This window comes from Danio aesculapii, chromosome 20 (genome assembly GCF_903798145.1).
Source record: "Danio aesculapii chromosome 20, fDanAes4.1, whole genome shotgun sequence".
Taxonomy (NCBI): Eukaryota; Metazoa; Chordata; class Actinopteri; order Cypriniformes; family Danionidae; genus Danio; species Danio aesculapii.
In genome coordinates, this window is record NC_079454.1 from 23,506,338 (window position 1) to 23,528,918 (window position 22,581).

A 22,581-nucleotide genomic window follows, 5' to 3' on the forward strand; every position below is an offset into this window, starting at 1 on the left:
TGGGGTTAATCTGATTGGCTAACTAGTGAATGTAGATGAGTGGCCAGCTGCAGTCAATCATATCACGTGCTCCTCTCGAAATTAGTTTGAAAACTTCACAAAGATCATTTATACCCAAAGCAATTAAGTTTTTAATTTCTCCTCCCAAGTAGCAGTTGATTGCTAGTAGACTGGATATTTATTTAACGTAGGGGTGCCATGTTTTTAAATTATTTATTTATATATGGCAAATGTGAAATGTCAAAAGTCTTTGTGAGTGTATGCTGCAAATGAACAAAAGTTAACTATAGATACTGTATAAAAAATATCAGTAGTTTAAGATAACTTCAGCAACCAATTATATGTTAATCACGACACTCATCTCTCAATCAGATTAGCAAGCAAGGTAAATAACTCCTAACATAATGTTTGAACCTAAAACTACATTTTTTCTATGCAGTGGATCATATCTTTCGTGTGGGTGTGTGTGCTGGCTGACCTCCTGCTGCTCTCATCGGCTGGGTTGATGCCAAAGATGTCTAGATCTTTCTTTCCCTTTTCTGTGTGCCGGCTGAGAAACCCATCTCTGTTCTTATGAAGGTAATTCACCAGATCTCCATAGAAACAATACTCTGTTATAATGTAGATTGGTCCTGAGAGAGGAAAAACAGAAAGCGGTGTTAATAAAACTGCTCTAATCTTATCAGAGACTCGTAAAATGTCTAAAAGCAGGGGTTTAAGCTCTACATTGCACTTAACTTCACCACACAATAAAAAAACCCTCAGACCAAAAAGACAACACCCTAGAGATGGCCTGGTTGTGTTTGTGTATTTTTTTCACCTGATTTGGTACACGCTCCCAGAAGGTTAACAATGTTTAGGTGAGGGCCCAGATGGGTCATGATTTTCAGCTCTGACATCAAAGCCTGTTTCTCACTGGAACGGGCTGTCGCTGAAAACAAAACAAAATGAAAACAATCATATAAACTACTATCTAATGCGTAAATAAAAACATTAAATGTGCAAGAGAATGCACTGATTCAATATGTTAAAGTGTTCTCTGATATACAGTAGGTTTGTGGCTTATGCTGGGTTCTAACCACAAAATTAAGTATTTACATGCTCTGTTTGGTGTGAACCCAGCATTAGGTGCTCTTACCTTGAGAAATTTGCTCATTTATAACCAAAGGAATTACTCCCAGAATAAAAATCTTGGTTTTGACCATATCTGGTATGGTCATAAATATTAATTTTAAAAATTGTAATGGTTTAGTTTGATTTTAATGGCTTTGTTGTAAATTTTTTTACACACACTTTGTATGTTTAATACAAGCTTAGATAATAAATAAAATAAATTTATATAAATATATAGATAACTATAATTAATTTCCCCTTAAAATTAAGAGAGAAAAATATTATACAAATTAAATGGTTGTAATTGTTTGGGATGGTGATACTGAACTTTTGTTATTCAGCTATGCCTTGGTATATCCAGATTTTGACTTTATGGCACCTTTAACAAAAATTAGGTTTATCTTTCAGTTAACTTACGCTTAAGCATTTTCACAGCAACTTTCATCACAGGTTGAGAACGGCTTAGTCCATATGCAGTACCCTCCACCACTTTACCAAAAGCTCCTGAACCCAGGACGCGACCTGCAAAACACACACATACAAACACACGCAAATACTTTCAACTAGTTTGCATAAGCAGAGGATGCCACAGAAACATTATCTGGTGTAAGAGAGCATGCAGACACAAAGCGTTGTATTACCACAGTGATTTTCCGCTAGTGCAAGATCATTTATTGAAGTTTGAGTTAAAACCTTTGCGAGTATGCAAAAATAAAACCTAAATAGCCTAAATAGATCTGCACATGCAATAGTAATAATGCCCGATTAGGACAGAGTTAAAACAAAACCACAATCTAAATGAGTACATGACCACAACAAAGCGTCATTTGAAGCTGGTTCCACACAAAACCCACAGGATAGGATCATGGTGGGCTGATTCATTACAATTGTGACTCACCTAGAACGAGTCCATCCCGAGGGAACTCCCAGCGGGAATCATATGGAAGCTGCATGGGATCGACATAGATGTACTCGTGCCCGTCCGGACTGACTGATTCAATCACACGCCATCTGATCTCATAACGTGGTTTCTGTAAAAGAGATGTAGAAAGAGAGAATGATTCTTATGCAGTCTGTGAATGAGATGCTTACAGATGCTGGAGGACGACCAGGTTGTTCCACAAACGGGCTTAGAAGGGAGAGGTATCATTCACACACAAATAAGGTGAGAGATATTCAATTTTAAATCTCATTTAAGCCACGGCTCAAGGTAACATGACTGTATTGATGTATGATGTTTATGCTTTGCTCAAATGTGCTTAACTGACCACAAGAATGAGTGAATTGTGGATTTGTGAATGTGTGCATGAGTGGGTGAATAACTGAATAGGTGAGTGGGTGAGTGAGTGAGTGAGTAATTAAACAGGTGCATGAGTTAGTAGGTGACTAACATGGTTCCATTTGGAAAGAATTATGGGTAAGTGAGCGAGTGATTGAGTGAGTGAGCTAGTGATTGAGTGAGTGAGAGAAAATGAGTGATTGAGAGTGAATGAGTGAGTGATTGAGTGAGTGAGTAAGTGAGAGTGAACGAGAGTGAATTTGTGTGAGTGAGTGAGTGAGTAAGCGAGTTAGTAAGTGAGAGATTGAGTGAGTGAGAGTGAATGATTGAATGAGCGAGCGAGTGATTGAGTGAGTGAAAGTGAATGAGTGAGTGGGTGGGTGATTGAGGCTGAATGAGTGAGTGATTGAGTGAGTGAGAGTGAATGAGTGAGTGAGCGAGTGATTGAGTGAGTGAGAGTGAATGAGTGAGCGAGCAAATGGAGTGAGTTAATTTGAGTGAGTGAGTGATTGAGAGTGAGGGAGGGAGGGAGGGAGTGAATGATTGAATGAGTGAGCGAGTGATTGAGTGACTGAAAATGAATGAGTGAGTGAGGGAGTGAGTGATTGAGTGAATGAGCGAGCGAGCAAGTGATTGAGTGAGTGAGAGTGAATGAGTGATTAAGTAAGTGAATGAGCGAGTGAGTGATTGAGTGAGCAAGAGGTTAAGTGAGTGAGTGATTGAGTGAGAGTGAATGAGTGAGTGAGAGTGAGTGAGTGAGTGAGTCAGTGAGTGAGTGAGTGAGTGAGTGAGTGAGTGAGAGTGAATATATGAGTGAGTGAATTAGAATGAGTGAGTGAGAGTGAATATATGAGTGAGTGAATTAGAGTGAGTGAGTAAATGAATATATGAGTGAGTGAATTTGAGTGAATCAGTGAGTGAGTGAATTGGAGTGTGAGTGAGTGATTGAGTGAATGAGTGAGTGAGTGATTGAGTGAGTGACTGAATGAGTAAGAGTGAATAAGTGAGTGATTGTGTGAGAGATTGATTAAATGACTGAACGAGTGAGTGACTGAGAGAATGAATGAGTGAATTAGATTGAATGAGTGAGCGAATGAGCGAGTGAGTGAGCGAGCGAGTGAGTGAGTGAGTGAATGAGTGAGTGAGTGAACAGATACATGAGATAGTAGATGACTAAGTGTGAGGGAGTGGATTGGTTGAATGGGTGAGTAAGCAGGTGACTAATTGAGAGTAAGTTAGTAGGCGAGTGATAATGAGAAGTTAATGATTGAATGGGAATCTAAGTTAGTAAGTTCCAAGTGTGAGTGAGTTAAATGGTTGAATGTCATTAAATGTTTGAATATATTTATGAGTGAGTGATGATTAAACAGGTACATGAGTTAAAGGTGACTGAGTATGAGTGAATGATTGACTAAACATGTACTTGAGTTATTAGCCGACTGAGTGGAGGAGAATGAGTTTATGATTAAATAGCTATCTGAGTGAGTGAGTGAGTGAGTGAACAGCCATCTGAATGAGAAAATGAGTCAGTGTGACTGAGTGAACAAAAGAGTGACTGGGTGAGTCATTGAGTAGATGAGTAAATGTAAAAGAAGTGTATGTAATTGGAAGACTGAGTGAGCGTGTGAGGAAGTGAGTGAACGAGAGAGTGAATGTGAATGAGTAAGTGAGTGGATGAATGAGTGAGTACCTGTTTCCAGATAATGACCAGCACAATGAGTGAGATGATGACAATGACCAGCAGCACCAGAACCGCAGCAGCCACCGTGAGCTCCGAATGCGGACCTGAACACACCAGCAGCAATGAGGAAGAGGAAGGTGGAAGCATATGATACAAAACTGACAACCGCCAAAACAAACTAGCTTTTCCTAAAGATGCCTAATAATGTCATCATAAAAGTATAAATATTTCGATCTGCATCAGTCTTGTACAGTATGCTGCTGTATTAATCAACATGCCCAGTGTGAGCAATTCATTTAAGCTGTATCCTAGTGAAGCAAAACCCCTGCCAACAGAAACTAGTGTAAACACATATGGATTTGTTTCGAAAGTCTGTGGACGGTCCACCTGAGGAATCTATCACGGGAAAACAACATGGGGAGCCGGACAAGACAGGCATGGATTACAAAATGAGGCTAACAGATGTACAGGCTACTGAAGTAGTATTAGCTGCATCTGAAGTAGCGCTGTGCAATATGACAATGTATATCGTAAGGACAAAATAAAAAGCCTATTGCTTCATATTATGCTCTATTGTTTATTTCATGGTGTTGCAAAATACATTGTTTATAGTAATACTTTTTCATAATTTATATGAGTGCAATATTACTTGCCATTACGGGGATGTAGACAGAAACAAGAATGACAACATGATGAGAATATTGCAATCTTTAAAGTACAATGTTTGCATTGTATATATATTAAATATACTTATATACTTAATCAAACATTTGCCCTGAAATACTGAATAAATCGAGAAACATGATCACATATGATCGAATAGATTTTCAATATTTTATATACTTTAAAATGTAAAATAAATATATACTTTCAAACGTAAGATAAATTAATTAGTCTATTCCATGTGGTCAATGTAAATAAACGATTAATTGATTGAATTTAGAGAAAAGGTAATATATTGTGATATATACTCACCGGCCACTTTATTAGGTACACCTGTCCAACTGCTCGTCAACGCAAATTTCTAATCAGTCAATCACATGGCAACAACTCATTGCATTTAGGCATGTAGACATGGTCAAGAGGATCAATTTAAACCGAGCATCAGAATGGGGAAGAAAGGTGATTTAAGTGACTTTGAATGTGGCATGGTTGTTGGTGCCAGACGGGCTGGTGTGAGTATTTCAGAAACTGCTGATCTACTGGGATTTTCTGGGATCTCTAGGGTTTACAGAGAATGTTACGAAAAAGAGAAAATTTTCAATGAGTGGCAGATCTGTGGGCGCAAATGCCTTGTTGATGCCAGAGGACAGAGGAGAATGGTCAGACTGGTTCAAGCTAATAGAAAGACAACAGTCAGTCAAACAACCACTCGTCACAACTGAGGTATGCCAAAAAGCATCTCTGAATGCACAACACGTTGAATCTTGAGGCGGATTGGCTACAGAATACGGTGAGCAGAAGACCACACCGTGTGCCACTCCAGTCAGCTAAGAACAGGAAACTGAAGCTACAATTTGCACAGGCTAACCAAAATTGCTCAAAAGACAATTGGAAAAACGTTGCCTGGTCTGATGAGTCTCGATTTCTGCTGCGACATGGTTGGTAGGGTCAACAACCATGAAAGCATGGATCCATCCTGCCTTGTATCAATGGTTCAGGCTACTGGTGGTGTAATGGAGTGGAGGATATTTTCTTGGCACACTTTGGCCCATTAATACCAATTGAGCATCGTGTGAACGCCACAGCCTACCCGAGTATTGTTGCTGACCATGTCCATTTCTTTATGACCACAGTGTACCTTGCCTGGTATTAGTAAGGTGTACCTAATAAAGTGGCCAATTAGTGTACGGTATATTGTTATCAGGATATGAGATGACTTATATTGTGAAATGAGATGTCTGTCATATGGCACAGCCCTAATCAGAAACAAAACAATGAACAAATAACCATACAAACACAAGTTTTCTAACACTGACTGGAACCTAAACAAACAGAACATAGCCTCTGAGCAAATCTACTCCCAGCAATTCATCGCTAAATAAACTGTACACCTGCGATTCAAATTAGTTTCAAATCAGCTTGAAACTTTCTTTACCTTATGAACCCACAACAAAGAGTGAACACTAGGAGATTGAAGAGCACTTCGGATGAACAGGTTTCTAAATGTCATCTTTGTTGCCCTTTAAAATAAAAAAGCAGCCCACAACAGTCTTCTTACCACTTGACATGAGTTTAACCTCCCGTGAAACAACACCCATGTCATTCCTGGCCAGACAGCGCACAGCGACTGTGCTCTCAAGATGGTGGAAAAAAATGTGGCTCTCAATGTGGTTGTCCGCATTCATTTGCAGTTCCACTGTGATGTCTGTCGAGTTGATCGGAAGTGGCATCCACTGGGAGGAATCATTGGCACAGCTGGTGGAAGAAAGAAAAATGAGGTCAGCATGATTCATTATGGTGACTTGACTTTATACTCTAGGGATGTGGCTCAGTCACCAATGTTGTGCTGCTTAAATTGAAGGAAAGAGTATAGAATGAAGACAGACAGAAATAAAGAGATAATACCTGTGGGGTAACAGAGTGAAAGAAGAAGGAATAGCTTACTGTTTAAGGTTTTTGCAGATATACCAGTCCACTTCAGGGAATGGGGAGCCGCCAGCAGTGCATACCACTTCCTGACCCGCAGCAGAACCATGATGGATGTCCATCAGGTCCACAATCACAGGGGGAACTGAAGAAGGGAAAGGTTTTTGTTTTTACTTTCCATGCCAACATTTTCCCTGCCATTTTTTTCATGTAAGCCATCACATACAGTAAATGAATTGCATTTTAAAATATTTTAAAAATCTATTCATTTAAATGGTTATAAAGTAACACATTTTACATAATAAATGCAACATTGGTGAGAATTTTTGTGCATTAAAATATAATATAGGCCTGAGCTGTCATTGAAACACTTGTTTAATGCGAAAATGATTTCAATAATTTGCAAAAGCTGAAAAAAACCCTCAAAATGATGTATATTTTACACTGCTAGATACAATTAAGTGTGGGCAATGAGTTAAGTGTGAGATTAATTAAATGTCGAAACCAGTAACATTTAGCAAATTTAACATCTAATTATTTTTAGTACTCCACCTTTGATTAGCAGAACAGACCCAAGAGAACCAGCACTTATACTGTATGTACATGTAGATACAGATTGGTTGACAAAGATTCTCCAGTTGACAACTATCAAAACCTAAACAAATGTATGTAAAATATAGCCAAAAAAGATGTAGAGGTGCATTGAGATAAACAAACAGCAAGCACAGCCAAAAGCAAACATGTGCAAATGTACTGTAGGTAAACAAAAAAAGCTCCTACCTTTAACCTGAAGGTAGAAACTGTAGCTGGTGCTTATGCTGCCTATTTCTGCCCTGATGGTGTAGTTTCCACTGTCCTCTGCTTTAGCTCTGATCAGGTTCAACACACCCTGGTAACTAAGGAAATACAATTATAACATTTTTTTAAATACATTTTTGTCAATTTGTGCATAGAAAAATTAGAGAAAACTAAATTTCCTGTACCTTTTAAGAAATAAGAGGTCATTGTTCTACGAAAAGCATTGTGTTAAGTTTTAGAGCTCAAAACATTCTTGTTATTCTATAAAAAAGCTTAATATTAAGGTCAAAACCTGCCAAATCAACAGGTTCTGGAATTAACTTCTTTATTATGCTTTGCTGCCAGTTTAGGTCTGTCTACTGATTCAGTATGAGAGAGGCAAATGCAGGTCTTCGGAAAACAAACAATGCTGAATTATGCCGTCTGTCTGATCACAAATATTAGGAAAGAGTGGATTCATTTTATTTTACATTCAATTTAAGTTCCAGTCCGCATCAGTAAGAACATTGTCCTTTGTTCAGCCGATTGTCCTTAACAAACAAAGCACAATTCAGTGCTGGATTTCCAGAAAAACTGAAACTAAAAGACAATGATGTGCTGACTACATTGAATGCTACAGTAATGTTGTACCACGTAAGTGTGAATAACTTCTATATTTCAGCCAGTCATGTTTTTATTGCATGGACACTATTGTTTTGTCTGCTATTACAGATCAGTTCACATGTACACAGTATTTAAGCATGTTGGTGAGGAGGAAGTCGTGTTTACCTGGTCTCGCCGATTTTCAGGAGGTTGGTGCTGATCTCTGCAGTATCGTCTCCCAGAACAGAGCCGTCCTTTAACCATGTGACTTTGGGTGCAGGGAAAGACTCTATGTCCACCTTAAACTCTGGCACCTCGTCCAGCCTGGCGGTCTCCACTGGACCGATCAATGGATTTATGTGGACAAATTCATGATCTGAAACCAAATGACCAGATTAGGAATGCCAATGAATGAAATAAGTGTGATTTTATGTGAGTATATACTGTATGAAACCTCTGTACCATAGACTGTAATAGTCAGCTCTTTGGTTTGGCTTTCGTTGCTCATGATGTCAGTGATGGAACAGGCATAGATGCCGCTGTCTTTCGGTGAGGCATTAGTCACTGTCAGAGTATAACAGATCTCCAGATTTAGCTTATTCTCCTTTACGGTCTTTGTTCCACGATTAGCCTGATAGTGAACGACAAGACAATGTGTAAGGGATAAAGAACATTCAGGCTGTTGTTTTCACAGAATAAATCAAGAATAAATCCTGCAGAATAAATGTATTCTGCGACAACAACCATCTGGATGTACTTTATGCAAGTCAATACATGGCTACATGCCACAAAATGTAAAAATCTGACAAAGAAAAACATTATTAAATGCAAAGCTGACAGAAATGGAAATGGCTGAATGTAGCATAGACTAATAAGTAGGTTAGTGTATGCTCCATTCAGCCATTTTCGTTTCAATCACAATGTGACAGACAAGCATGTTCTGTATATTGAATGTATAGTATTCACTGATAGTCTAGATGATTCAAAGTACCCAGATGAGCCTGTGTTATTTAGTGGTTTTTATCTTGGAATAACATACCATGGATTGTCATGACCGACCAATCAGAATCAAGTATTCCAGAGAGGAGTGTAACAAAATTAATTAAATCTAAAAAAAAGTGCTTAAAAATCTTATCTTATTACATGATTTTGGTTAATAAGAAATCTGTCTTACCACTTTGCCAGGATATTTCCAGTGGTCCTCCAGCATCTCACTGCCTTTGGCTACACAGTCAACAGTGATGGTCTCACCCACCAGCAGAGTCCTCTTCATCGCCCGCAGCTCCACTCGCAAATCAGACCCTCCTGATTAACAACAAAACGCAGTTGAGATAAGTTGCATTATTATGCATTGTAAGAAACAAAATTCAGTATCTCCTGAAACACAAACTTAAACATTAAACTTATTATATATCTTTACATCAACATGATGAATTTGAACATTTAATTGAAAGTATTTCTTTGAAGAATAGCTAAAGAAACATAAGACAAAATCCAAAATGTATCACCTTTAAATCCCAAAATCCAACCCTTTCTCACCTGCCCATCCATGAACAATGTACTCAACGCTATCATGATTCTGTCCATAAATGAGGGCTCTGCAGACATACGTCCCAGCACCGAAGAGTCCGATGAATCCTCTCTTGCTGTCGTAGACACTGGGCATAACTTGATTGGTCTCCATGTGGATGAGAGAGACGGCGGCACTGGGATCCGTCACACGGCAGGGAATCTCCATTTCATCATAACTCGTCAGCACATGGTTTTCAAACGGAATCATGGACGGCACAAATGGGGTTTGCGCATCTGTGTGCAGGAGAAGAAATAAATTTGTCAGCTCACCATGTACAATTGAGGTAAAAAACATTTAACGCCACTGAGACTGGAACTATTTTGACTGAATTAGATCCAGATTTTTTTGATATTTGTTCATTTTTTGCATCTGTAGTGTAGTGGCTTAGTAAAAATGATAACATATTTTTTGAGTTATGTGATTTGTTTGTAATATAGTTAAGCCATAATTATTCAGCAAAGCTATTTTTAAGTCATTCAATTGTATGATATGTCACAAAATCATGTTAAAACACAGTTTAGCCTTTCGAAACGCTTAATTAAACAAGACATAATTAGATGGTGGAAACATTAAAACAGATAAATTTACTTCATGCATATTCTGAGTAGCATATGGCCAAATAAAAATAGGTCTCACAAAATCTACACAAAAGTTTTTTTTATAACATTAGACAGTCTATGGCTGAAAGACCCTTGAGACAGAAAAAATGACTGGATTAAAGGAGGTTGGGGTGACAAACCAGTTCATACCTGGCACATAAATGTAGATGGTGGACTCTTCAGTGCTGTTGAAGGATTCAGAGGAGCAGACATACTCTCCTGTATGGGCGGCTGTAGCATTGCTGATAGTCACAGTGCTAATATAGAGTCCTTTCTTTACACTGTTGGTCTGCTCATCAATATAAACAGGGCCATTCCAGGAGAGCTCTGCTTGACCTCGACATGTGAGTCTGAAAGTTGAGTGCAGAGACACCTCCATACTCTCCCTCTGGGGCCAAATCACTGGAGCCTGAACTGACTGTGGCAGCTCCGGGAACATGGCTGTATAAAAGCAATATAGTCACTTATTATAAGGGCAAATGCTGTAGGTGTGGGTTTAAGGAACATTGTGGGCACTTCATACATAGTTTGTACAAAACGAATACTGAACCTTCAATGAGGAGTTTGAATGAAAATCGTGAAGTCCTGGAGCCGGTGGAAGCAACAATCTCATAAACGCCACTGTCTTCTTCTACAGGGTGACGGAGAATCAGAATATTCTCATACCTTTGTAGGAAAGAAGGCATTGCAATTGTTGAAGTGGTATTAATAAACTAGTGATCCTTTCAAAAGGATTCATTTGGTTAAAACAAATAGATATCATAAACTATAAACACTTAAGCACAAACAATAGTTTCATGGCATTAGATCATTTTGATTCATAATTAATTTATCCATGTGCTAATATTTTTAGAGTTTTTCAAAATGCATGAATATAAAATAAACCAAAATGACATCTACTAAAATAGAAGAAATAGAGAATCTATTTATATAATATATATTTTTTAATTAAATTAAATGCATCCACACCATAATTGAGTTGTAATAATGTAATGTGATGTTTTTTATTTAATGCCTTGTCAGCAACCAAGGCTGTTTTCAAGGCAAGAACATTTCAATAATAAATATACAATTAAAAAATCAACAAACAAATGAATACATAAATTAAATAAAAATTTTAGCACTAATACATGATTCTAAACTTTTTCCAGGTGTCACTTTGATAAAAACGAAGAGAGTTCATTTTATTAAAAATTCTTCTGGAATCATTAAAAACAGACCAGTCCAGTAGAATGTGTTTTACTGTACAAACATTGAGTAAGGTCTTCATCTTTGAGCAAAAAAATGCATGATGTCCAAAACGACATCTGGTAAAAATCACTCGGTCAAATCTAGTTTTAAAATGTCTTAAAATTCTATTTGAGATTTCAGGTTGTATTTCATACAATTTATTATTTATCAATGCATTCTGCATTGTAATACATGATCAAATAAATTATCAAGTTTACGACACAATATAAAGTGTGCCATCATTTTCTAAAACAATTTTTACAGTACTAATTAGGTTAATAGTAATAGTAGTCATTTTAAAAAATTGTTTAAACATAGTAGAAACAGTAATTAGAGTAATTTTATTTAAACAATTTTACCTGAGGCTTTCTAGATGAGTGGTCTTAGAGAAGATGTAGCTGTCCTCCAATGGCTGTCCATCTTTAAACCACCTGACCTTTGGCTCAGGGTCAGCATCAATGTAAATAGTGAACTCCTTTTCCTCCAGAAGAGACACAACTTCCACTGGCCCAATACCATTAGATATAACTTCCACAAATGAGCTCTCTAAAAAAGAAAGAAAGAAAGAAAGGAAGAAAGAAAGAAAAGAAAGAAAGAAAAAAAGAAAGAAAGAAAGAAAGAAATAAGGAAAGAAAGAAAGAAAGAAGGAAAGAAAGACAGAAAGAAAGAAAAGAAAGAAAGAAAGAAAGAAGGAAAGAAAGAAAGAAAGAAAGAAAGAAAGAAAGAAGGAAAGAAGGAAAGAAAGAAAGAAAGAAAGAAAGAAAGAAAGAAAGGAGACATTGATTGATTGTCTATTGCACATGTTCAGTCCATCTCCGTTTACTGGTTTTAATGGTGAAAGCAGAGGTGTGTGGAGTGTGAGTGAGAAAGAAAAAATCATACCGTGAACTGTGATACCCAGGCTTTTGGACCTGGTTTGTCTAGTGAGCTGGTTGGTCACGGAACACTCATAGCGTCCGGTGTCTTCCACAGAAGCTTTTGGGATGTTGAGGATGTATTGAATCTTATCTTGGAGAGTTAACTTTATTGGGACACCCTCTTTGGCCTGAGTATGGTGAGAGCAAGGACAGAAAAAAATATATAATCAATATTACAAAACATTGTGTTTATTATGAATAGACACGCTGACTGGATTTTTCTTTTTTATATTATATAGACTATATATATTCTATTGTATCTATAATAGTCACCCTTTCCTTTGCAAAGAAGCAGGTTTTATTCCAGGGCTAGCCTGTGCCGTGTATCAGTACAGTCTTCTGGAGATAAATCAGCTCTACACCAGTAGTACACCACTAACTAACTAACTAACTAACTAACTAACCATCTTTTAATGTGTTATTTACATTTATCAAATACAAAAAAAATCATCAAGCTAACTTGGTTAAAAGTTACAATTACCAACAAATAACAACAAAATGTTTCGAACTGGAACTAAGTAACTATCTAACTAACTAACTAACTAACTAACTAACTAACTAACTAACTAACTAACTAACTAACTAACTAACTAACTTACTTACTAACTAACTAACTAACTAACCAACTAACTAACTAACTAACTAAATAAATAAATAAATAAATAAATAAATATATTAATAAATAAATAAATAACCATCTTTTAATGTGGTATTTACATTCATCAAATACAAAAAAAAAATCATCAAGCTAACTTGGTTAAAAGTTACAATTACCAACAAATAACAACAAAATGTTTAGAACTTAAGCTAAGTAACCAACCAACCAATCAAGCAACATCTTTACATTTGGTTCTCACATTCATCAAATACAAAAAAAAAAAAAACATCTAGCTAACTTGTCTAGAAGTTACAATTACCAACAAATAACAACAAAATGTTTAGAACTGGAACTAAGTAACCAACCAACCAACCAACCGACCAACATCTTTACATTTGGTTCTCACATTCATCAAATACAAAAAACAACTAGCTAACTTGTCTGGAATTTACAATTACCAACAAATAACAACAAAATGTTTCAAACTGGAACTAAGTAACCAACTAACTAACTAACTAACTAACTAACTAACTAACTAACTAACTAACTAACTAACTAACTAACTAACTAGCTAAATAATATCCATTTATTGGAGACTCTCATTATTCATCAAGTACAAAAAATACACCCCTAAACAATCCTATTTATTTTGAACTCATGCTCACCAAAAATTAGATCCAAAAATAAATAACAAATGATAACCCTAAAACTATCTGGTTATTTTTTTACGTAATTTTCACCAAATAGATCTAACTAACTAGATCTGTAGATCTAAATTAGAACCATAGATCTAACTAACTAAATAATTTATATTTGTCTTGACACATACAAGAGTTACATTAACTAAAACAGACTAACATCTTGTGATTTGGAGCTAACATCACTGTACACACAACCAACAAATCAAATAAAACTAACATTGGTTGATTGAAACTTACATTAACCATCAGGATATTGTCAAATAAAACCAACTAACTCGGTAACTAATTATCTACCTGACAGACTGACTAAGCTCTTTTCATTTTCATTTCAACTACATTCAACATCAACAACTAACAATCACACTTCTGTATTCGGAATTCACAATAATCAAACATACACAAAAATATAAACTAAAAACATATTAACACTATCCCTAACTACAACTTACTACCAGAATCTTTCATTTAGGAAGCTAATTTCCTTAATCATGTTGATTCAACTATTTGTATGTTCCTGACCGTCGCACATGTGGATTCACAAGAGCACAGAGGTGAGAAACGCACATCTGTCTTCAACACTCACAGGACGGGCAGGTCACAGGTCAAAGCACATGGTAAATTAGTGTCACTCCTTTCCTTTGAGGTTTCTAACTTCACTTCTGTAGCTTCACATTTTTGCATTTCCTTCCTACTGTTAAAGACGGACTGAGGAAATATCACCTCTCCATCACACCATACGTCTTCAGTTCTGGACTTTCAGATAAGCCTGTTTTTCTTCTGATAGATAACCACAAAACAGAAAACAAAAAGGGAGAAATAAATCAGATGGAAGTCTTGCCTGTTTCTGGGGATGCAGCCACTGTTGGTGGAAAGCCATTCCAAGAGGAGTCTCACAGGTGAGGTTGACTGAATCTCCTTCTTTCAAATCCTCAATACTGGCGCTCAGCTGGATGCTGAAGTTCTGGTCTACAACCTCAGGAACTTCAGTAGCTTTAATGCAAGCATAATTGTCCAAAACATGAGCAATGCTGCACTGCTATAAATGACATGATCAATAAGTCATGAAAACATACAGAGTGATTAATTCTAGATTCGTGGGTAGATTTCAGGCCTTTTCATTCATTTTCCTTTAAACTAGAATGACATAAAGAACAGAAATGTATCATTAATATTAAAGTGAATCCGTTATCAATGCAGAAAATGCTTAAATGTGATAGGATACATTTGAATATGTTACTTGTTGTTAAACCATTAAAATCACTAACAGATTTGACATTTTCCAACATTTTCTGCTTTAGTTCAAGATGCTAACCTCAAACCAGATACCGCATGACTAACCACATGTCTAAACCTGAATTGCATGTATTTTCATCATATTGCTATAGCTTTTAAGAAAATGTATTAGTAATTGACTGAACTATTACAGTAACAGAATTGACAAATAATTAATCTATATATCTAATGTTGGTGTTTCCTACACTGTAAAACCAAAAAAATTAAGGTAACTCAAACCATTTGAGAAAACTGATTGCAATCATCCATTTAAGTTCAAAAACTAATCCTAATGAGTACTGTGAACTTAATCCATTTGAGTAAACGAAGCACAGTAAAACCCAATAAATGAAGAGAACTCAAACCAACTGAGTACTGTAAAACACAATAAGTTAAGGCAACTTAAATCATTTAAAGAAACTGATTGCTACAAACCATTTTAGTTAAAAAACTAATCTGAGTACTGTGAACTTACTCCATTTAAGCTGAAGTAATGAGGTATTTAATTAGCTCATTACCTTCAACAATGAGTTCAAAACTCTTTTCAAATGAGTAGAATTAACTTTTTTTGTGTTAACTACACTACAGCTATTTTGTACAAATTATTGAGATGAGAATAAATGTTTCAATGCCTTCGAGAGCTTCCCCCAGATCAAGTGGCATCACTTGAAGCAAGTCACATGATTTTGAAGTAATAAGCATTTTAAAGCAGGTGTGCCCAAACCTTTTCTTATGAAGGGCCAAAAAAACAAACTTAATTGAGGGCTGTGGGCTGAAGGTAAATATATCATGCTGTATTACAAAGTTTTCCTGAATAATTTCCTTGTTTATTTAAAAATAAATAGAAAACATTACTTTAAGCAAATTAACTATTATATATTATATTATTATATATTATATATATAACTATTATATATTTTTTACGTTTTATAATGAACCTATTATAATAAAAACATAAGAATTCAATTTTCAATTCAATAACATTCTGGAGTTTAATGTGGAATACACTAGTCAAGCTGCACCTGCCTTTATTTACAACATTTACTTGAAACATTTAATTCAAGTTATTTATTATTTTTTTTGTAGCTTAAAAATAAAACTAACAAATGAAAGGTTATGTTAAATTGGAAATGATAATGTCTATTAAAACCCTTAACCCCAACCCTCCCCAAAATTCTCCCTCTCTTCTCAGATCGGACGGCGGGCCAAATCAAAGATTGCAATGGGCTAACTTTGGCCCACATGCCCTAGTTTAGGCATCTCTGCTTTAATGGTTGCTACACTTTTTTTTATAACCAATGTAACAGAGTTGACCAAATTGTAGGAACAGACTCGAAAGGCCTTTTTTTTTTTTACTGAAATAATAAATAATACAGAAATTAGATGTTTCACACCAATGTTTTTAGCTTACTAGAGAAAACACACAAAAAAATTAAGAAAAATTTATTATTTCATTAAAATTATAGCTAAATGTAAGATTCAGAAAGCGAAGACAGTCAAAACAGGTATAGTAGATATTGTATTTTCAAGGCAAAATATCAATAAAGAAACATACAAACATTATTTTTAGAGTAAACTTGACATAATTTGTAATATTATTCAAAACTATTTTTTTTAAGTTATTATAATTTATTTTAACATTCAACTTAATTCACACCTTAATTTTAAGGTTCATAATAATTCAACTAAACTTTTTTGTCATACTAGCTATTATAAATCCAGTTAAGGGTCTTTAAATTTAAATTATTTTAAAGTACAAAGTCAAAAATGTAAAGCAACCCCTTTTTTACAGTATACAAATACGCTTCCAAGACCAAGACCAATGTAGAAACACCCAATCACTCTTATTCAAAGTTATTCCTAAACAAAGCTTAAACTGTGACCTTTGACAAGCTATAAAGAATTTCTCTGTGCATTTTATACTGATCCAAAATGAAGTAAGTGTGTGTCAGCGTCCCACACCTGCAGTGCACTTAAAATCATGTCATCACTATTGGTCATCAAGAATATGTCATCTCCCTTGATGCTCATGTAATCTTATGAGCTCATGTCTCATTTGTTTTTGTCAAAAAGGATTCATTATTATGTTGAAATTTGAAGTTTAATGAATTGTCGAGCATTACTTACTCATGTCATTTGTCACATTATAAACGATGCTCTGCACTGTTTTGCCATTCACAGTTGTCTCGCAGACGTATCGTCCTGGTGATATTGTACCAAAAAAGCCATGTTTGGGGTCATAAAGCACAGAAACCTCATCCCCGCTCTGCAAATCTCTGAGCATCACTTGAGAATGTGGGTTTGTTACATGGCAGGGGATATGTGTGCCTATTTCATCTGTCTCAGCATCGTGTTCAGACACAAATGGAACATCGGGATCTGTTAAACAAGAGATGAGCATCATTTTACAATTGCATAACGCACCAATTCATTTTTTTTATATGAGCACTAATGTACCTTGAACAAAAATGTAGATATCAGTTTCAATTTCAGAATCATCCTCCTGCTGGCAGGTGTAGAAACGTGTGTTAGAGGCCTCCGCATCAGTGATCATTAAAGTACTGTAGTTAAATCCAGAATGAACTTTGATGTTGAACGGTAACGGTTCGACCCAAGTTACTCTCCTCTTTCCAAAGCAAGTGACGTTGAAGTCGGAATGTGGTGTCAGCAATTCCTCTTGCTTTTTATCCGTAACTAGCCATGGCTTCGAGACATCTGCAAGGAGATATTTCATGTATTCATTTCATTACTGCGTTATAAAAAAGTGGTGAAATTAATAACTATTCCGGTATTATTTGAAAAAATAAATATAAAATAAACATTCTGCTTCCTTACAAGTTGGGTTTAGACTTTGGGTAGGATTGGGGAAGCAGAATAAGATCATCCTTTATAACTAATGAACAGTTATTACCTCACTATAGGCAGGTAATAAGCAGTTAATGGCATCAATTGTGACCTAAACTAAAGTTTTGACCTAAAGTGTTACAGAAAGTTCCACTAGTGATAGATTTAAAAAAAAACCAATACAAAACCTAAACTAACCAGCAAAATAGCTCATTAAAAATATTGATTTGTAAATCAAATAAACAACATTGCATACATTTAGTAACTTGCTGATTAGTTTGTAGCTCACATTCAACACCAAACAAGCAAAAAGCACATACAGTTAACTGGAACTAACTCATTAACATAATTTGATTTGGAACTCATATTAATAACCATAACAACTGACTGGTTAGTCTGTAACTTTTAACATTTATCACCAAACAAGCAACTAACTAACTAAGCAACTAAATAACTGACTAACTAACATATTTTGATTTTAAACTCACCTTAATCAGGGGCGGATTTAACCGCAATAAGTGAGATAAGTGGCCACATAGGGTCCCAAGAAATCTGGAGGGCCCAAATAAATATCTACAAGCTTCTACACTGTATAAAGAACTCCTAGTTGCCTTCAATTTTTAAGCTGAATCAAATTAACCTTATGAGTCCACTGAACTTATATCATGTTAAACTGACTTAAAACAGCTTGCATAACTTATGAAATTAAGTTAGAACATGATTAACTTAGATTAATAAATTACAATGACCTAAAACATATGCTGTCATGACTAATTGATCATATTATTCTTTACTGTGTATAAATCATATATATAAATCATATTTTCTATTGTATAGGTCTAACAAATACAATTTTAACATAAATATTACATCAATGCAAATGTGACATCCCTCCACACGTTCAAGCATGGAGCAGTCCAGCGGTCAAATCAGCAAAAGAATTAGTATCAGAAACAAAATAGTATTTATTTTTTATTTTTAGTTGGCTTTAAGTAAACAAATCATATTAAATGTAACGATTGCATTAAGATACAGGCAAAATAAAAATTAATTCATTAATAAAAATGCAAAGGGTGCATATTAGGATTGTTTGGGGGCCCATGGCTGCAAATGCGTATAGGGCCCCTAAATAACTAAATCTGCCTCTGACCTTAATAATGAAACCCATGAACATTTCTTAAACGTTTTAACTAACCAATTAGTCTGGTCTCTTTTACCAACAATTTTTAGAGTGAACTATCCCTTTAATGTCCAAACACACGCTAATTACACAAGCTTTATAACTAACTGGTTAGTTTAGAATTAACATTGACCACCAAACACACACAAATTAAATAAAGTAAAACAAACTTTTTTTGTATAGATTTTTCCCTTCCACATACCTGAAAACACCCCTAGAAAGACAATCCCAACAACGAGATGTGTCTTCAGGAATCCCATGGTCACTTAGATTGTGCTCAGCTGAAGGAAGAAAAAGAGGTCACCATTTAAAATCTGTATAGAAAATATGAATTCAGCTTTAAAAAAATGACAAAGAAACTAAATAATATACAATTTAAGTATTTTTGTATCAGCTCTGGGTTGTACAAAACACAGTGGAATGAACCGCCAACTTATCCAGCATATGTGGATTCCATTCCAGCTGCAACCCATTACCGGGAAACACCCATACACACTACGGCTAGTTTATTATATTCAATTCAACTATAGCGCATGTCTTTGGACTGTGGGGGAGCACCCAGAGAAAACCTACGCGAACACGGGAAGAACATGCAAACTCCATACAGAAATGGCAACTGATGCAGTCGGGACTCGACCCATCGACCTTCTTGCTGTGAGGCGACAGTGCTAACCACTGAGCCACCGTGTCGCTCACAATTTGACTAATTTAATGCAAAAAAGTTGGAGTTGACCAAAGTGCGCTACACTATACAGACACAACAACAAATGACGTACTATATTGAACTCTTGTGGTTACTCCAGTGTAAATGATGAACTTCTGTGCAGAAATAGCTCAGGTAGCCTGAAGAGAGCATTGAATCATCGGTTGCAGAAAGTTTTTGAAAGGTTCAGTGCCAAGACATAAAGGCTGCTTAAAGAGTCTGGACGCTGTTCAGTCTGTAAACGGACGCCAGACTTTTTTTTTCGACTAAGCACTTGGATAGCGAGATCAGCTTTATTTGACCACCAGGTGGAGACACAGTACACGTTTTCCCCAAGCAAGTACAAGCAACAGTTTCTGCTCTTCCAAATTCTTCCTTTTTTCTTTCTTTTTTTAAAAAGTGTTTTTACCCTATATACGAAAAGCTGCGTCTTTCAAACTTTGTATAACATTTCACATTTAATATCAGGATTAAGATTGTACCTATTTGTACCTCTTAATGCGACTTCGAGCGCCCAATATGAGGTAACGGTTTATGGGTTATTTTTTCTCCATCTAAATTAGCCTGTTGAACAACGTCTGAATTAAAAACATACATTCTACGTTTTTTTTCTCGTCAGCAATACTAACATGGATCAATAACGATTAAAGTGCTATAGCAGAATTTTGGATTTATTTTTCTCGTGATTTTAAAAGTCCAGTCACTGGTTTAAGCGCTTGTTTCTAATCAGACATTCCGCGCGCGCGTGTTTTATCTCTGTCTGATGCTCGGACCCCTGGGTTCCATCAGCGCTCCAGCAGACAGTCAATGCCAATCAGTCTGAAGTGTTTAGCTCTGCAAAAACTCAATTATATTGCGACGAAATGTAATAATTATAAAAATGTAGTTTTTTGAAAACAAATCAAAAACTGAGAAAATTATTTAGGTCCATTTAGATTGAAATTGAAAAAAAAATGGTAGCAGTTGTTCTTCTTCAAAGTGAAGGGGGAAAAAACTCAAAGCAAAGGGGGGAAATAGTTTTACAGCCCAGCGAAGCTGCCGTTTGCTCGTGTCATCCTTCTCAAGCGAATTATCCTTGGTGAATCCGGGGGTGTCGAGTAAAACTGTAATTAGTCGACCCCTTTCTGTGCGGAGTCCATCGGATTGCCGTGGGAATCCGTTGTGGAATGGCAGACTGGTGCGCGTTTGGTACCGCTCATCTGTCCAGCCAGCGGTGTCGGGAGCGCCCGCACATATCTCCGCGCGCACCCCCCATCGCAAGGCGCCCACACACACACAGATGCGCAACTGGCTGCCAAACACAACCTATCCGCTGTGCTTGACACTTTCGGGCAACAGCTGAGCGAGGGGTGCCGTCCAGCACCTGGTTATTTCACGCGTAAAAGCGATTTCCATGAGAATAAAAGAAAGCGGTGTAAAATGAGGAGACGTTCAGTCCAGAATAAAAAGTAGAAAAGGAACGAAAAAAATATTAATTTAACCTTTTCCAGTCTTATTACAGTCGCACAAGCTACACAGTCTCATCAGTCCTTGGTAAATACAACCTAAATTGCATTAAGTTAATCCAGATGTTAGAGAAGTTCCCCATTCATGCAGCTTCATCATCATCGACTCGAGCTTCAGCGCAGAACGCGGCAAAGAAGTTTGCCAAACTCTCCTTCTTCTTCTAATTGCAATAAATAAATATCCTTTCAGAAGACTAATCCATTGAGTGGTATTCCAGTAGAGAAATGGTCATCCCATTCAAATTTTAAGGCACAAAGAAGTCTCCAATTCCAGTCAGAAATGTGTTTGCCATTAGATGCCAGCGGAGCGCCTCTCCACGGGCTGAGACACCCCCAGCTGCGCGCCTGCGGCTCCAACAGAGATCCAGCACAACCAGGCTTTGACTTTACGGGTGATAACGCTTTTCCTTGGGGGAAAGAATAATCCTGCTTGATGCAAAAGTGTCCAGAATAAAAACAAAAATCTTTTTTTCTGAGGTAAAAAAAATGACGTGTCCATTGTGAGCGTTGATGGGAAAAATACTTAAAAATGATTATTTATAAGTCAAAACTTTTTAACAAGTTAACAAATCGAATTTTTTAAATGTATTTATTTGCATGTATGTTTAATTTATCTTTACAGGTCCTCGCAGAGATAAAAGAAACGAATTAATAAAAACCCTAACTCTTAAAACTGTTAGAAATAAAGAACACCTTTAATTAGTCTAATCCTGAGTAAGTGCAATTATGTTCAGAGGTTCAACCGTTTTCGAGGGAAACTTTGCATGAACGAAAATACAAAAGAAACTAATTAAACTAATTTAAACATACAATACCTTTTTAATCCCTTTTGGTTGTTCCCTTTGATAAAAAAGAACAGCCAAAATGAATGGCAAAGCTCTTGTAAAATACTCTAATCAGCCCAAGGGTCCTCAGTTGTAAAGCAGTAGTAATCCTTTCCCTTGTGCTGCGCTCCTCCGTCCTGCTCCACGGCCACTCACACAAATGCGCCTCTGCAACAGCAACCTGTAATTGATTCAATGCTACAGTCCATCCTTCCCAGAGAACTAATCATCTGGCTCAAAGTAAATAACTCTCAGGAAACTGCCCCTCCTCTCTCTCTCTCCCTCTGCCCCAGGCGTCCTTTCAAAATAAGAGTCCGTGTTTTCACACTGCGGCTCCGAAGAGGAGTCAGATTTCTCCGTGCTCTGCAGTTCTGAAGGAGGTGCATGAAAAGAGGTTGAGCGGAGAAGAAAAGGACCATATGTTTTTGTAAAGTCTAAGAGGGGCCCTTTTGGAATAAAGGGATCTTTTTGCGGGGACAATGAAGTCAAGTGACCCATTAAAAGTGTTTTGATACAGGCTTAGGTAGGAAAGAAATCAAAGAATTGGGAATGCACAATTACATTCGGTAACTCGATTAACCTTGTCATCATGC

The 22,581-nt window shown here is 36.4% G+C and overlaps 1 protein-coding gene across 2 annotated transcripts in view; it reads right to left on the reverse strand.

Annotated features, from left to right (window-relative positions):
* Positions 1 to 22,192, reverse strand: part of pdgfra (platelet-derived growth factor receptor, alpha polypeptide) — a 42,789-nt gene extending 20,597 nt beyond the window's left edge. The window contains exons 1-21 of one of the 2 annotated variants that reach the window (XM_056480869.1): positions 21,980 to 22,192; positions 19,159 to 19,237; positions 17,390 to 17,647; positions 17,060 to 17,311; positions 14,499 to 14,650; positions 12,327 to 12,489; positions 11,804 to 11,990; positions 10,765 to 10,880; positions 10,365 to 10,655; positions 9,582 to 9,848; positions 9,217 to 9,347; positions 8,505 to 8,673; positions 8,229 to 8,418; positions 7,443 to 7,558; positions 6,681 to 6,807; positions 6,295 to 6,491; positions 4,083 to 4,177; positions 2,012 to 2,144; positions 1,531 to 1,635; positions 821 to 931; positions 479 to 632 (exon numbers count right to left, since the gene is read on the reverse strand). In XM_056480869.1, coding sequence (XP_056336844.1) covers positions 479 to 632; positions 821 to 931; positions 1,531 to 1,635; positions 2,012 to 2,144; positions 4,083 to 4,177; positions 6,295 to 6,491; positions 6,681 to 6,807; positions 7,443 to 7,558; positions 8,229 to 8,418; positions 8,505 to 8,673; positions 9,217 to 9,347; positions 9,582 to 9,848; positions 10,365 to 10,655; positions 10,765 to 10,880; positions 11,804 to 11,990; positions 12,327 to 12,489; positions 14,499 to 14,650; positions 17,060 to 17,311; positions 17,390 to 17,647; positions 19,159 to 19,216 — 3,272 coding nt within the window. In that variant the 5' untranslated portion in view covers positions 19,217 to 19,237; positions 21,980 to 22,192. Of the gene's footprint in view, positions 1 to 478; positions 633 to 820; positions 932 to 1,530; positions 1,636 to 2,011; positions 2,145 to 4,082; positions 4,178 to 6,294; positions 6,492 to 6,680; positions 6,808 to 7,442; positions 7,559 to 8,228; positions 8,419 to 8,504; positions 8,674 to 9,216; positions 9,348 to 9,581; positions 9,849 to 10,364; positions 10,656 to 10,764; positions 10,881 to 11,803; positions 11,991 to 12,326; positions 12,490 to 14,498; positions 14,651 to 17,059; positions 17,312 to 17,389; positions 17,648 to 19,158; positions 19,271 to 21,979 lie in introns of both variants that reach the window. The other variant, XM_056480870.1, reaches the window with a different exon arrangement.
* Between the last annotated feature and the right edge of the window lie 389 nt (positions 22,193 to 22,581).